The 15287-nt window shown below is 43.5% G+C and overlaps 1 protein-coding gene across 2 annotated transcripts in view; it reads left to right on the forward strand.

Annotated features, from left to right (window-relative positions):
• Positions 1 to 11483, forward strand: part of LOC119953281 (CREB-regulated transcription coactivator 1-like) — an 87900-nt gene extending 76417 nt beyond the window's left edge. For both annotated transcript variants that reach the window (XM_038777372.1, XM_038777373.1), the window contains one exon: positions 2027 to 11483. In XM_038777372.1, coding sequence (XP_038633300.1) covers positions 2027 to 2238 — 212 coding nt within the window. In that variant the 3' untranslated portion in view covers positions 2239 to 11483. The remainder of the gene's footprint in view (positions 1 to 2026) is intronic.
• Positions 11484 to 15287: the final 3804 nt, after the last annotated feature.

Genomic DNA, 15287 nt, shown 5'->3' on the forward strand with positions numbered 1-15287 from the left:
AATAGCGGGAGACCTGAAATAAAAGGAGCAGAGGTTCATAACATTGGTTAAAGAAACAGTCGCAGGTTGTAACGAGGGATGATATACCAGAACGATCGTCCGTGAGCCCATATAGGCTGAACAGAGGTTGAAGAAAGGAGCAATCAGAGTCCTGGGAGTTTACTATAGAGCCCAAACAGGCTTGAAGAACAAATGAGGGCAAATTACTGAAAAGTGCAGAAACAGAGCATGAATTGAGTTCATTCAATGTTGCTGGGTCACAATTTTGGAACTCTCTCCCTAAAAGCAATGTGGGTATATCTACACCTATCCTGCCAAGTCTGAAGATTTTGTATGTTTGAATCAGGTCACTTCTCCAGAGAATAATTACCAAGTCTATTTAATCTTTCCTCACTCCATCCTGGGAATTAGTTTTGTGAACCTTTGTTGCACTCCTTCTTTGGCAAGTATACCTTTCTTCGGGTAAGGCGACCAAAATAATACCCCAGATGCTTCCTCGCCAAAGATCTCCATAATTGCAGTGAGACATCTTCACTCTTGTACTCAAATCCTCTTGTAATGAAGGCCAACATTCCATTTGCCTTTTTTAAATTTAGAGTACCCAATTCATTTTTTCCATAAAGGGGCAATTTAGCCAATTGACCTAACCTGCACATCTTTGGGTTGTGGGGCAAAACCCAAGAAAACACGAAGAGAATGTGCAAACTCCACACGGACAGTGACCCAGAGCCAGGATCGAACCTGGGACCTTGGCGCCATGAGGCTGCAGTGCTAACCACAATGCCACCGTGCTGCCCTCCATTTGCCTTCTTAGATTGTTGCCATCTTATTAGTTTTCAGTGGCTCATGAACAAGGACACCCAAGTCCCTTTGAAGTTCACGATTTAATAATAATCTTTATTGTCACATGTAGGCTTACATTTACACTGCAATTAAGTTACTGTGAAAATCCCCCTAGTCGCCACATTCCGGCGCCTGTTTGGGTACACGGAGGGAGAATTCAGAATGTCCAAATTACCTAATAGCGCATCTTTCGGGACTTGTGGAAGGAAACCAGAGCACCCGGAGGAAACCCACAAAAACAGAGGGAGAATGTGCAGACTCCGCATAGACTGTGACCCAAGCCGGGAATCGAACCCTGGCGCTGTGAAGCAACAATGCTAACCACTGTACCACCGTGCCGTCCACTTCACTTGAGCGCATATAAAGAGACAAATTGAAACCATGATGTGAGAATTTGGATGTGTATGAGGGTGCTAGGCCTTTTCTCATTAGAACGGAGAAGGATGAGGGGCGACTTGATAGAGGTTTATAAGATGATCAGGAGAATAGATACAGTAGACAGTCAGAGACTTTTTCCCTGGGTGGAACAAACCATTACAAGGGGACATAAATTTAAGGTGAATGGTGGAAGATATAGAGGGGGGATGTCAGAGGTAGGTTCTTTACCCAGAGAGTAGTGGGGGCATGGAATGCACTGCCTGTGGAAGTAGTTGAGTCGGAAACATTAGGGACCTTCAAGCGGCTATTGGATAGGTACGTGGATTACGGTAGTATGATTGGGTGTAGATTAATTTGTTCTTAATCTAGGACAAAAGTTCGGCACAACATCTTGGGCCGAAGGGCCTGTCCTGTCCTGTATTTTTCTATGTTCTATGATTGTAACATTTCACCCAATTAAAATGTAAGACTGAATAAAGATTGGCTTCAGTATCATCCTTCACCAATTGGTTTTCCAGAAGTATAACAGTCACCACCATCTTCTCAAGAGCAATTAAAGATGGGCTATAAATGCGAACCTTGTCAGTGTCCACATCCCATGAATTAACAGCTATGGACTTAGTACAGTCCTTAAACCCAGGGTTAAAATTCAAAGCAGGAATCATTCACTTGAGAAATTTAAACAGGTTTGAAAAATAAAGCTGGTTGAATGATGGCCGGATTTGGGATTGAAGTGTTAGATAATTTATGTACAGCTGCTGTGTGTTTTGCTAACCTGGCATATCTTTCTGTTTTATCCACACAGTGACGGGAGAGTCTCCTCCGAGCCTGTCAAAGGAGCTGACCAATTCACTCGCGGGTGTTGCCGATGTGACCTTTGACACCGACTCCCAATTTCCTCTTGATGAACTGAAAATTGACCCCTTAACACTGGATGGGCTGCACATGTTGAATGATCCGGATATGGTGCTGACAGACCCTGCTACAGAGGATACTTTCCGCATGGATCGTCTGTAGGAAGGGACACTCAGACCTAAGACAAATTGGGGAAGCAGGCCAAAAACCCGCCAGGAAGCGGAAAATGAGTGACCGAGTGCAATTGATGGAATGATGTTAACGTGAGAGCGTAACGTGCAATGAATTCCGCTTCTTGTTCCGAGCTTGCAACTCTGCGATCCTGAATGAACCAAGTATAGCGCTTTCAGCTATGTGGCGCAGTCCTCCATTGCAGCGTTTCATTGACTCCATCACATCTCCCAGGCCACTTGTTTTATTTTCCGTTCTCCTATTCATATTGTCCTCGTGATTAAGGTGGGCTGTCAGTGCATCGTTATCACTGGCAGGTTTACGAGTCATTTGGAATCTACCTGTGCGGTAACAACTGACAGTAACACCCGGCAGCTCCGGGCCAACAGTACGGTGACATTATCATTTAGCCTGAAGTCACCGGTCCAACACTCTTCAGTGCGCTGTTGCCATTGTATTTTCTGTGTTGCTCGATTCTTATTTATATTTTTATATTTGTCTGTGATTTCTTTCTCCTGCCCCATTACCTTTCACTTTGCTTGTGTTCAGCAAAAGCCACTGCCTTGTTGTATGTTGCTGAGAAAGTGAACAAGAGATTGATCTGACACAAGAGCTAAGTGCATGGACAGAAATTGTATGACAGCCAATATTTAACAGGGGCGACTTCTTGCTCCTGTCTGTGTCCCTTTCATTTACTTTTTTTCCAGCAGCTTTTTAAAAAAGAATCTTGACAATGTGTGTTGGTCGAAGATTAGTGTTTGCTGCCAGCTGCCTCTGTGAGAAACCGATTGTTCTCACCCTCCCTCTGCCCAGCTGTACCAATTCTCATGCCGTCCCTGCAGTCATGTCTAACTTCAGGTGGCTCTCTAATCACCCTCCCAACAGACACACACCCTTCTCTCTGGTGCTTGTGAAGTATGTGTGCCGTAAGCGTGGCAGTCAATCATTCTTAGCCCCCACAGCCAGTCGTTGCTGTGACCAGCAATGCTCGCAACATTTCGCAGCTTGTCACTGGCCATTGAAATAAGATAGAAGGCAGAGATAATCATTTGGTGTTCCTTAGGAAAGAAAAGCTCACTGCCGGCTGCTGGAGGGATGTTCGATAATGGTGCTGCCCGCATCGTTTAGAACCTTTGCTGCAGTTTTCAGTCCTGTGTGTGGACAGGGAGGGCTGTTACTAACACTACACACTGTGGGACCTGCTCCCAATGCATCCACTACAAGTTAGAGCCCTTTCTGTCAAATGTTACCTGCATGTGTGAATCATTTTTCACAACAGAATCACAAATATTAGTTCAAGACGCTAATCCTGCAATGTGCCACCTTTGGCATATCTGATTTTTGTTAATGCCTCTTGGAGAGAACACTAAATTGCCACTATCTCCTACCACTAAAATACAAACTTTACATATAAAGTCCTGAGAATGTTTTGCCTGCAGTTGCTGGGCAGTTTAATGCTGCAAACAGGTTTCTGTCAGTACTAGACAATTGTACAAGGCAAGGAACACCACATTAGCATGCAGGTACAGCAAGCAATTAGGAAGGTAAATAGCATGTTGGCCTTTATTGTAGCAAGATTGGAGTACAAGGACAAAGATGGTTTGTCACAGTTGTATAGGGCTTTAGTGAGACCACATCTGGAGTGCTATGCACAGTTTTGGTCTCCATATGTAAGAAAGGATGTACTTACATTGAAAGCAGTACAGCACAGTTTACTAGATTGGTCGGTGGGATGAGAGGGTTGTACCATGATGTGAGGCTGAGTAAATTGGGTCTATATCCTCTAGATTAGGAGAATGAGAATTGATCTAGATGAAGCATACAAGATTCTTAATTGGTTTGACAGGGTAGATACTGAGAGGTTGTTTCCCCTGTTCGAGGAGCCTTAAACACAAGGGTACAGTCTCAGGATAATAAGGCCGATCATTTAGGACTGAGATGAGAAGAAATTTTTTTCACTCAAATGATTGAGTGTTTTTGGAATTTTCTACTCCAGAGGGTTGTGGATGCTCCATCGCTAAGTATTTACAAGGGGGCCGGTTTAACTGAGTGGGCTAGTCAGCTGGTTTGTGATGCAGAACAAGGCCAACAGTGCAAGTTGAATTGCCTTACTGGTAGGTTATTCATGAAGGTCCACCTTCTCAACCTTGCCCCTCACCTGAGGTGTGGTGACCCTCAGGTGAAACCACCTCCAGTCAGCTCTCCATCCTCAAAGGGGAAAGCAGTTTATGGTCATCTGGGACTATGGAAACTTGACCTTACCTTTATATACAAGGCTGAGATGGGCATATTTTTAATCTTGGGAAATCAAGGGCTGTCGGGAGCGGGTAAGAAAGTGTAGTTGATGCAGAAGATCAGCCATGATGTTGAATAACAGAGCAGACTCGTCAGGTCAAATGGTCGTCTACTGCTAGGGCAGCATGGTGTTTCAGTGGGTTAGCACTGCGGCCTCACGGCGCCGAGGTCCCAGGTTCGATCCCGGCTCTGGGTCACTATCTGTGTGGAGTTTACACGTTCTCCCCATGTTTGCGTGGGTTTCGCCCCCACAACCCAAAAGAAAATGTGCAAGTTAGGTAGATTGGCCACGCTAAATTGCCCCTTAATTGGAAAAAATGGTTGTCTACTGTTCCTTATTATATACCCTTCCTCTGCCGCAGCCCTGATGAAGCAAGTGCACACGCATCACATGCCCTCTAACACACTGCGTTAATCCTCCATCACGCACTCTAACACATGTTAATCATTCATCATGCTCTAACATGCGTTCATCTTCTGCCTCACATGTCTCACACCATTCTGGCTACATCACTCTTGAATACATAGTCACTTAAACGTTAAGACATTTTTTTCAACAGGTTTCATTTTGTACATCTTCCCCCGGATCTGTTTTGGGGTCTTAACTTTGCACCATATTTATGAATAAGCTATTTGATGGGATAGAGAGTTTGATGCGATGGTAAAGAGCTTAAATAGTAGCAGAAACTGGCAACGGGACATTGTGAAAGTGAGTGGGAAAAACTGTAACAAGTGAAATTCTTTGTGGGAAAGTGAGATAATCCGCTTTGAACCTGATAGACCAATGTATTTTGTAAATGGTGAGAAGTTAAGAACTGTGGAAAAGCAGAAAGCTTTAGAGGTTCACTAAAAGTTAGTGAACAGGTACAGAAAGCAACAATAAAGGCAAATGGAGTGTTATCATCCCTCAAGGGGCCTGGATTATAGAGGTTGGAAATTGTGTTACAATTGTAGAGAGCAATGGTGAGACTCCACACACAGTAAGCTACGTTCAGTCTGGGCACTGCACTTCGCAGAAGATGGCCTTAAAGGATGTGATGTGTAATTCACTAGAATAATACTGGAGCTCAATGGGTTGAATTATGAAGACAGGTTACACAAAGCTGGTTTGCATTCCTATGAATTTAGTAGATTGAGGTCTGATCTGATTGAAATCTTTTTAAAAATTAAGGCGTTGATGGGTGGTAAGAGAAACTGTTTCCTCTGGTGGGTAGGTGGGGGGCATCCAAATCAAAGGGGCGGAACCTCCAAATTGGAGCCAGGTCATTCAGGAGTGATATCAGAAAGCACTTCTTCACACACTGGGCAGTAGAAATCTGGAACTCTGCCCGAAAAAAAGACTGAGGGTCAATTGCAACTTATCAAGATTGAGATCAATAGTTTTTTTGGAGGTCAGATTATCAAGGAATCTGGAGAGAATAAATAGCTGAGATTCATATCAGCCATGATCTAATTTTAAAAAATTTATTCTGGGAATGTGAACAGCAGAACAGGCTTGAGGGGCTGAATGGCTTCCTCTGTCCCTGTCTTAGCAACAAGGCAGGTTTTTTGAAGTTTCGATCACTGTCTGGATCAGTGTATGATGAATACTCTGGTCAGAACCACACCCTGAGTGCCAGGGTCCAATGACCTTTTGTGGAAATTGCACAGAAACCTTGGGGTGTTGAATATTCCTACACTGGTACAATCTGGAGAAACAAATACTGTGTCCAACAGTCAGGGTAGTCTCCCCCTATCAGTATCCAAGCCTCTACTGGCACTGCCCATACAATACTCCAGCAATAGGAGATGCAGCACGTGCTGCTGTGTGTCTGCACACCACCCAGAGTTGGAGCTATGCTCGGGTGTCTGAGTGAAGTCTGTAGATCACAGCCATTGTTACTTGGAATTGTAATGTACAGAATGTTTTTAATTTGTTCGGTTCTTGATATTTGGCTCATTTGATATCAGTCAAGTGTTAGTTCACTGCCAATTTCTTTTATGTCAATTCCCTGATCCATTCCCCCATAGAAAAAGCAGATTGAGAGCATGTTACAGCTCAGCTGCCAATTCTGAACCCAGTGTTTGAAGCTCTGTTATGATGTGATGTGATATGATCTGACCAGGATTACCCAGAATCTCAGTGCTGTTTGCTGCAGATCTCAAGAGCCTTCTGTTGCTTGATCAGGACATTGCTGTACCTCACACTGTGCTGCAGTGCAGTAGTGTTGCAAAGTGCAGTGCCTGATGCTGTGCTGCATTACAGCAGTGTTGCAATGTGCTGTACATAATGCTGTGCTCTGTTACAGCAGTATTGCAGTGTGCTGCATTACAATACTGTTGCAATGTACTGTACCTCACACTGCTGCATTACATCAGTGTTGCAATGTGCTGTGCATGATGGTGTGCTCCATTACAGCAGTGTTGTAATGCACTGTGTCTGACACTGCTGCATGACAGCAGTGATGCAGTGTGATGTGCATGATGGTGTGCTCCATTACAGCAGTGTTGTAATGCACTGTGTCTGACACTGCTGCATGACAGCAGTGATGCAGTGTGATGTGCATGATGGTGTGCTCCATTACAGCAGTGTTGTAATGCACTGTGTCTGACACTGCTGCATGACAGCAGTGATGCAGTGTGATGTGCCTGACACTGCTACATTACATCAGTGTTGCAATGTGCTGTGCATGATGGTGTGCTCCATTACAGCAGTGTTGTAATGCACTGTGCCTGACACTGCTGCATGACAGCAGTGATGCAGTGTGATGTGACGGACACTGTGCTGCTTTACAGCAGTGATGCAGTGTGATGTGCCTGACACTGCTGCATTACAGCAGTGATGCAGTGTGCTGCATTACAGTAGTGTTGCATTATGCTGTACCTCTCACTGTGCTGCATTAAGCAGTGTTGCAATGTGTTGTGCCTGGCACTGATTACAGCAGTGTGCTGTGCCTGACACACTGCTGCATTACAGCAGTGATGCAGTGTGCTGCATTACAATAGTGTTGCAATATGCTGTACCTCACACTGGGCTGCATTAAGCAGTGTTGCAATGTGTTGTGCATGACACTTTGATTACTGCAGTGTGCTGTGCCTGGCACTGATTACAGCAGTGATGCAGTGTGCTGCATTACAGTAGTGTTGCAATATGCTGTACCTCACACTGTGCTGCATTAAGCAGTGTTGCAATGTGTTGTGCCTGGCACTGTGATTACAGCAGTGTTGCAGTGTGCTGTGCCTGACACTGCTGCATTACAGCAGTGTTGAACATGATGGGTCTCACGTGCTGTAACACGTGTTCCAATAGTCGATGTATCTCGTTTGCTGCATTACAGTAGTCTTGCACTCTTTCCATTTTAACATTGTTCCTGCATGTTGGAGAGAAATGACAAGCGTTCCACATCACCTCTTTGTTACACAAAGAAAAGATATTAAATGATTTCCAGTTTGTGCTGGGGAAAATCCAAATGTCTGTGTTATATGGGGCCAGTTTCTGGACATAAATCAGTTTTTAGTTTAAAATAAAATCAGGTGGTCAATATTGAATTATAATTAAGCATAATATTCTGAAACATCAGTTCAAACAGAGTTTAGAATTTGAAATGGTTTATTGCAAACCACTTAATGTTCCCACTTGATGCAATAAACAGGAAATTAGGTATGTACGGCATGGGTTGGCAAAAGATAGGCATGGGTTAGATTAAATAATATGCAGACAAAAGTGAAATTTAAATGTGTTTCACACCACTTCTAACATGAAAAATAACTGTTTTACTTGGTGTATATTTCTCATGATGAACTCAACTGAATGATTTCCCACTGGAATTGCCTCATTAGAAGGAGTTTGAATCCATTCTAAGCATGTGTGAGGATAAGGTTGCTCCCTGGTTTTGTAGATGAGATGATAGCTAGTACAGGCTAATGGAACATACTAGACATTGGTGCATACCCCTGTGAGAGAGCTGTATTCACTCATACTCATGCGGGGCATTAATATACATTCAGTATATATTTGGATGCCTGTTGTCTGTTTAGGATTTGTGTGAGGGTTAATCCAGAGCCATTACTATTAAGGTTCCTTCATGTTTTTGTGGGAGCAATGCAGGTTTGTATTGATTGCTGTTGCTGCCGTGGCCAGTTTAGCTGTTTTCTGCCTCCCTGCATCCAGTTGTCCCAAAGTTGAACAGGCTGGAAAGAGCAATTCAGCACATTCTACTTGCAGTATTGCTGAGTTCCAGAGGTTGTCCTCCGAGTGCTGATGGTATTGATGCTGCATACGATGAATCGTAACACCATAAGACATGAGAGCAAAATTAGGCCATTCAGTCCATTGAGCCTGCACCGCCATTCAATCATGGCTGATATGTTTCTCATCCCCATTCTTCTGCATTCTCATAACCCCATAATCCCCTTGTTAATCAAGAACCAAACTATCTTTGTCTTAAAGACACTCAGTGACTTGGACTTGAATGTTGTCGGCTAACAGAATGTTGCTCATGTTGAGGGGTTAGTTTTGTCTCCACACCCCTTTCTCTTGCCTGGAGTCAGGGGTGTGGAGAATCTGAGGGGGATCTCAGAGAGCTGTAGGCCTTCTTCAGAGTGAATGCAAAAATAAACCCCACACATATAAAATCAGAACTCATGGGAATTGTTAGCCACGAGTGAGAGTGGGTTAATGTCTGACATACAAACCACTCAGGCTGTGAGACTTCAGGGAGAATGTGAGACCCCATGTAACTATAAATTGTGTATCATTCAAAATGACGTTGCTGTGTAAATGCGGTCTTCAGAGGTAGTTTTATCTTTAGTGAGTGATTTAGGGGCTGGTTTAGCACACTGGGCCTCCCCGATCAGGCGCCAGAATGTGGCGACGAGTGGCTTTTCACAGTAACTTCATTGAAGCCTACTCGTAACAATAAGCAATTTTCATTTCATTCATTTCATTTCAGTGAGATGAAATCTGATGTTGGCGGAGGAGGAGCTGGGATTGTGACGTGGAGGTGTTGGAGAGATCCAGTTCCTGTACTCTTAAGGAAGGGGTGAATTGTAATCAGCAAAGGGTTAAACCTGAAGCTATAATCAGGAGGTAAGGGGTTAAATCACACGGCAATATTGGGAGCTATGTGTATAATCAAGAAGAATATTTTACTTGAGGACTTAACGACCATGCACAAAATTGATGTTACACCTGGTTGTTAACACAGAAATTATGTATAAAGACATAGGTTTAAGGTTTGGGGCAAGAGATTCAAGGAGGGGCGGGGGGGATGTGAGGATTTTTTTTAATGCAATGAATGGTAACAACCTGGAGCTCACTGTCTCAAGGTGGGGAAACAGACAATCAATGATTTCAAATGGATATTGGGCACTTGATAGAAATTAAGGACTATGCCACTAATAACATGACTCCAAATATAAGCATTAAAAAGACAAGTCGGATTGAGAGTGCTGGCACTATTTTGACCAAATAAATTGTTAGAAAGTGAAGAAGTAAAGAACTTTCATGATCTTAGGATGTTCCAAAATACTTTACAATCAGTGGTTCCTTTTAAATTACCATCACTGAATCGGCACTGGGGAGCGAGATGGATCGCAGGACACCCTCTATCGCAATGTCCTTAAATACTGCAGCGATGCCCAAGGGAGAAATAAACCTGGCAAAGAGAGATCAGTTGGCATAACATCAGTGATAGGGAATCAGACAACAACCTGAGGCATAATTAATTGGCATTTGTAAAGATCTGGGCTGATAACTGAAACCCAGCACAAATTTGGCAAAGGAAAATCACGTTTGACTAAGTTGAGGGTAATACAGTTGATGTGCAAACGGACTTTCAAAAGATGTTTGACAAAGTTCCGAATTAGACTTGTTTGCAAAATTAAAGTCCATGGGATTGAAGGGATAGTGGCAGCATGGATGCAAAACGTGTTCAGGCACAAAGCAGAAAGTAGTGGTGAGCAGCCGTTTTTCCACTGGTGTACGGTGCGGTCCTCCAGATCTCTGATATATATTAGAGACTTACTCTTGGGTATACTGGGAACCATTTCAAAGTTTGCAGACGACCTGAAATTCAGAAATCTTGTAAACAAGAGGAGGGTAATAGTGGATGTACAGAGGACACAGACTGACTGGTGAATTGAGCTTGTGGCCGACTAAATTCAACACAAAGTTTGTAGATTCTCTTGGAGGGATGAATATGGGGAGACAATATAAACAAAAGGTCTGAGGTGTAAGTATACAAATCTTTGAAGGTGGCAGGACAAGTTGAGATAGCTGTTGTAAAACAAAAGCATATTGAGGTCCTTGTCTTCATCATATACATAGAGTGCAAAAGCAAGGAAGTCATCCTAAAACTTTATAAAATACTGGTTAGACCCCAACTGGAGTATTGTGTTCAACTTTGGGCACCACACTTTCAGAAGGATACCAAATCCTTGGAGAAGGAGTGCAGGGGATTTACTGGAATCATCAGGAATAAGAGACTTCAGATAATTTGGAGAACCTGGAGTTCTCTTTAGAGTGGAGTAGGTGAAAGAGAAAGAGGTGTTCAATATTTAGAATGTTTTTTTAAAAATAAATTTAGAGTACCCAATTCATTTTTTCCAATTTAAGGGACAATTTAGCGTGGCCAATCCACCTACCCTGCACATCTTTGGGTTATGGGGGCGAAACCCACGCAGACGGGGAGAATGTGCAAATGCCACACTGACAGTGACCCAGGGCTGGGATTGAACTCGGGTCCTCAGCGCCGTGAGGCAGCAGTGCTAACCCACTGCACCACCGTGCCGCCCATATAATCACGGATGTCAAACGTGAAAATCGTGTTTGACCAACTTTGTTGAATTTTTTAAGGAGGGAACAGTGTTGACTCTGATAAAGCAGTAAATGTAATTTATCTGTATTTTCAAAAAGTCTTTTATAAGGTTCCCTACAGTAGAGTAATGTGCAAATTCAGAGAATGAAGTGACAGAATGGATTTCTAACTGGTTTCAATACAGAAAGCAGAGAGTGGGAGTAAAGGGTTCTTATTCAGAATGACAGACGGTGGGAAATGATGTTCCACAAGGATCAGTGCTGGGATCACTGCTGTTCACAGTTTGCATTAAAGATTTGGATTTTAGAATCAAAATATTTGAGGATGTATTGAAGGGCAAGTCAATACTGAGGAGGACTGTAACACATAGTGGTAACCAATAGAGGTCTTATACAGCAATAATGTTTCCAGTTTTGGGAAAGAGCATAATTCGTAACCATCAGAATAGGGTAAGTCACCCAGAAATCCAATCAGGAATTCAGAAGAAACGTCTTTATCCAAAGAGTGGTGAGAATGTGGAACTCACCATCACAGGGAGCAGTTAAAACAAGTATAGATACATTTCAGGGTAAACTTGACAAGCACGTGATGGAGATGGGAATAGAGGGTTAGGTTGATAGATTTAGATGAGGAAAGAATGGAGGTGACTCAAGTGGAGCATAAACATCACCATGGACTGGTTGGCCTGTTTCTGTGCTTTATATCCTGTGTAATTGGGGGATGGACAATAAACGATGGTCTGTCAGAGGTGCTCACATACTAGAAACGTTTTTTAGAGGTTTTGAACCAGAGGATAAGGATTGAAGGAAATTGACCAAAAAATATAATTTTATGCAGTGAGTTCAGAAGAGAATTGGTTGGGCAGCACGGCGGCCTCACGGCGCCGAGGTCCCAGGTTCGATCCCAGTTCTGGGTCACTGTCTGTGGGGCGTTTGCACATTCTCCCCGTGTTTGTGCGGGTTTCGCCCCCACAACCCAAAAAAGATGTGCAGGATAGGTGAATTGGAAACCCTAAATTGCCCTTAATTGGGAAAAAATGAATTGGAGATTCTAAATTTATATATAAAAAAAAAGAAGAGTTTTGGGGTTGCCAAAGAACTGGCACAGCTACAATGGGACAAATGGCCTCCTGCGCTGTATCATTGTATCAAACATCGGCTGCTCGTTACAGAATTAGCAGACTGCTTTCTCATGTGGTCCTTGTAATAGTTGTAACTCTCTCTGCCCCACCCAATTAATTGCAGAACCTGTCGTAGCAGAGACAGATTGAAGGCCCTCTCCAACCCAGTTATAGCGTGCTGAACAACGCTGCCTCCCTGCGACTGTAATCCTCACATTCACGGGGTAGTTGGGCATCAGCTGTACTTGTAACACCTGCAAGGGCTTGTGGCCGTGACTTGGAGGCCATCCTGAAAATTCTAGGTCACCAGTTAAAACAATGCTGTGTGATATAGTCGAACTGCAAGCTATCAGCACACAAAATGCTGATAACCCCACTCTTCAAAACCACACACAACCCTGGAATTGAAAGATTAGTCTACCCTGTTAACTTCTGTGTATGCAGTACCAGGAATGATGCTGTGCTGCGTAAATGACACTGCACTGCCGGGCTGGTTCTTTGCAGAGTGTTGCCCCTGGCAGTGCACCACTACAAGAGCCAACATGGTACGTTTCATACAACACAGAGCAGAGCCAGGTGTGCCTTTAACCTGAATGTTGTGGATTATACCAGGGTATCCTGTTACAGATATAGTGGGTGTGTGATTAATGTTTCACCCTGTGGTATTTTTGTATTTGTTTTCTCTTAGTTCATTCCAGACCTGATGTGTAATGCTGATTCCATTCGTACAGTTTAAATCTATCATTGGGGTTCTTTGATCAGCAATGGAGTGATCTAAATTCAGGAGCCTGGATCAACAAATGATTGTTGCAAACTGTTAGCAGTCCACGGTCACGGTGGAATTCTGCCCCTAAAATACAAAATGAGATTGCATCTGTTTGGGGAGAATTGGAAACGGTTCTTGTACTGTTGCCTCTGAACTGTTTACTGGGAGTATTTTAAAAACTGTTCAGGGGTTCACAACAACAAAAATCAAGGTGCAGCAGCGAGTAGAATGTTGAAGGTCATCCAGTGTTCATTGTTAATCCAAATTTACTTTAGATTTTAGATCATGAGGGAATTTACAGTTAGCGTAGAATTAATTGCAGAATTTAAAGTTTTCTCCTCATCATCATTTGTACCAAACTTGTCACTAGAACTTGTGATCTTTGTGAAAGGGTATTTATGAAAAGGACCAGAAACAGTACAAATCTCACACAGATGCTCAGGTAATTAAAAAAAATGGCTCATTAACGTACAGTCTCCTCCCCTTAATTATAGTTATATTCATCATCATTTGGAAACATCTGTGCTTTCAGGATTTAGTGAAGTCACTTTTATCCTAAGAGATCTCAAGGTAAGAGTCTTCATAATAAATGCTAATTGAGCGGCACCTTATAATCACATCGTATTGAGAAAATACTCCAATGTGGGAGGGACTTGCTTGACTTGGAGCTAACCTGAGATTTCTTAGCCTTTCCATCCCGTTCCAGCATAACAGATATATGCACCAGACTCTGAACAGTTCACTCACTCCCACCATATGGGCTCAGAAACATAATTAGCAGCAAAACCTTTCTTTTCATAGAGATGCAGCAAAGCAGCTTCCCCCGGATTGTCATTTTAATCCGATTCCGTCCGCAAACTTGTCAACATTTATTTATTTTTCTGATGTCTTGTTTTTATAACTAAACTTGGAAATTTTGAAGTGGATTTCAGGTATAATGCAAACCATAACTTGTACTGACAGACTGTCAAAAGATCTTCATTTTAAACTGTAAATGTTTTTTAAAGTTTATGTTTGTGTGAGGCTTCTGTCTTTGTAAATGAAATGTAATTAAAGTTCAACGGTTTTCTGCTCGCAGTCCTTCGCACCGTAATATCTTCTCACTTACCTTCTTCCCTGGAAACCGATTCTCTCCTCACTTTACAGCCACAGGGATGGCCCAGAAGCAGCAGATTTTCAGAACATGAAAGGTCACAGAAAGTTTGCAAAACTTGGTGCAGTGTAGAAGGAGCTTCAGTCTATTTAACCCTGTGATCACAGAATCCCTACAGTATGGGAGGAGGCCACTCAGCCCAACGGTACTGCACCAACCCTCTGAAAGTGCACTCCACCCAAGCCCACTTCCCCGCCCTATCCCAGGAACCCCTTAACGTAACCTACGCATCCCTGAACACTGAGGAGCAATTTAGCATGACCAAGCCACCTAACCTGCACATATTTGGATTGTGGGCGTGGGGCAGGGGGTAGGTTGGAAACCGGAGCACCCTACCTAGGAAACCAACGCAGACAAGGGGAGAAAGTCCACACACTCACCTGAGGTCAATCAAACCTGGGTCCCTGGTGCTGTGAGGCAGCAGTGCTAACCACTGTGCCGCAAGGCTGTACCTGTCCTGGGAGTGTTGGATGGGGTCGCAAGCTCCCCCTCATCTTAGACTTTCCCCCACTCTGACACCCTGGTGTTGTCCACCTCTGCGCTTGCTCTACTTATCTCCATATTGGGACTTGTTTCTTCTGCTCAAAGACACTACAAAATCATTTGCAGAGTCTCAACTGCACTCGTCGTTGGGGTGTCAGAATTGCCCCAACTTTGGTCACCACTGCCTTACCTGAGCGTGGGGCGAGGCAAACTGGTTTATTACAGTGTATGTGGGGCTGGGTGGGGAAGGATTTCACCAAAGTTTCCATCACAGGAATATAGAGAGCTTGGCTGAAACCCCAGTCGCCAGTACGTATTTTCATAGAATCCCTACAGTGCAGAAGGAGACCATTCGGCCCATCTACACTGACCCTAGGTTACGTCCCCCGCCCTGTCCCTGTAACTCCATAATCCCACCTAACCTTT

This window comes from Scyliorhinus canicula, chromosome 18 (genome assembly GCF_902713615.1).
Source record: "Scyliorhinus canicula chromosome 18, sScyCan1.1, whole genome shotgun sequence".
Taxonomy (NCBI): Eukaryota; Metazoa; Chordata; class Chondrichthyes; order Carcharhiniformes; family Scyliorhinidae; genus Scyliorhinus; species Scyliorhinus canicula.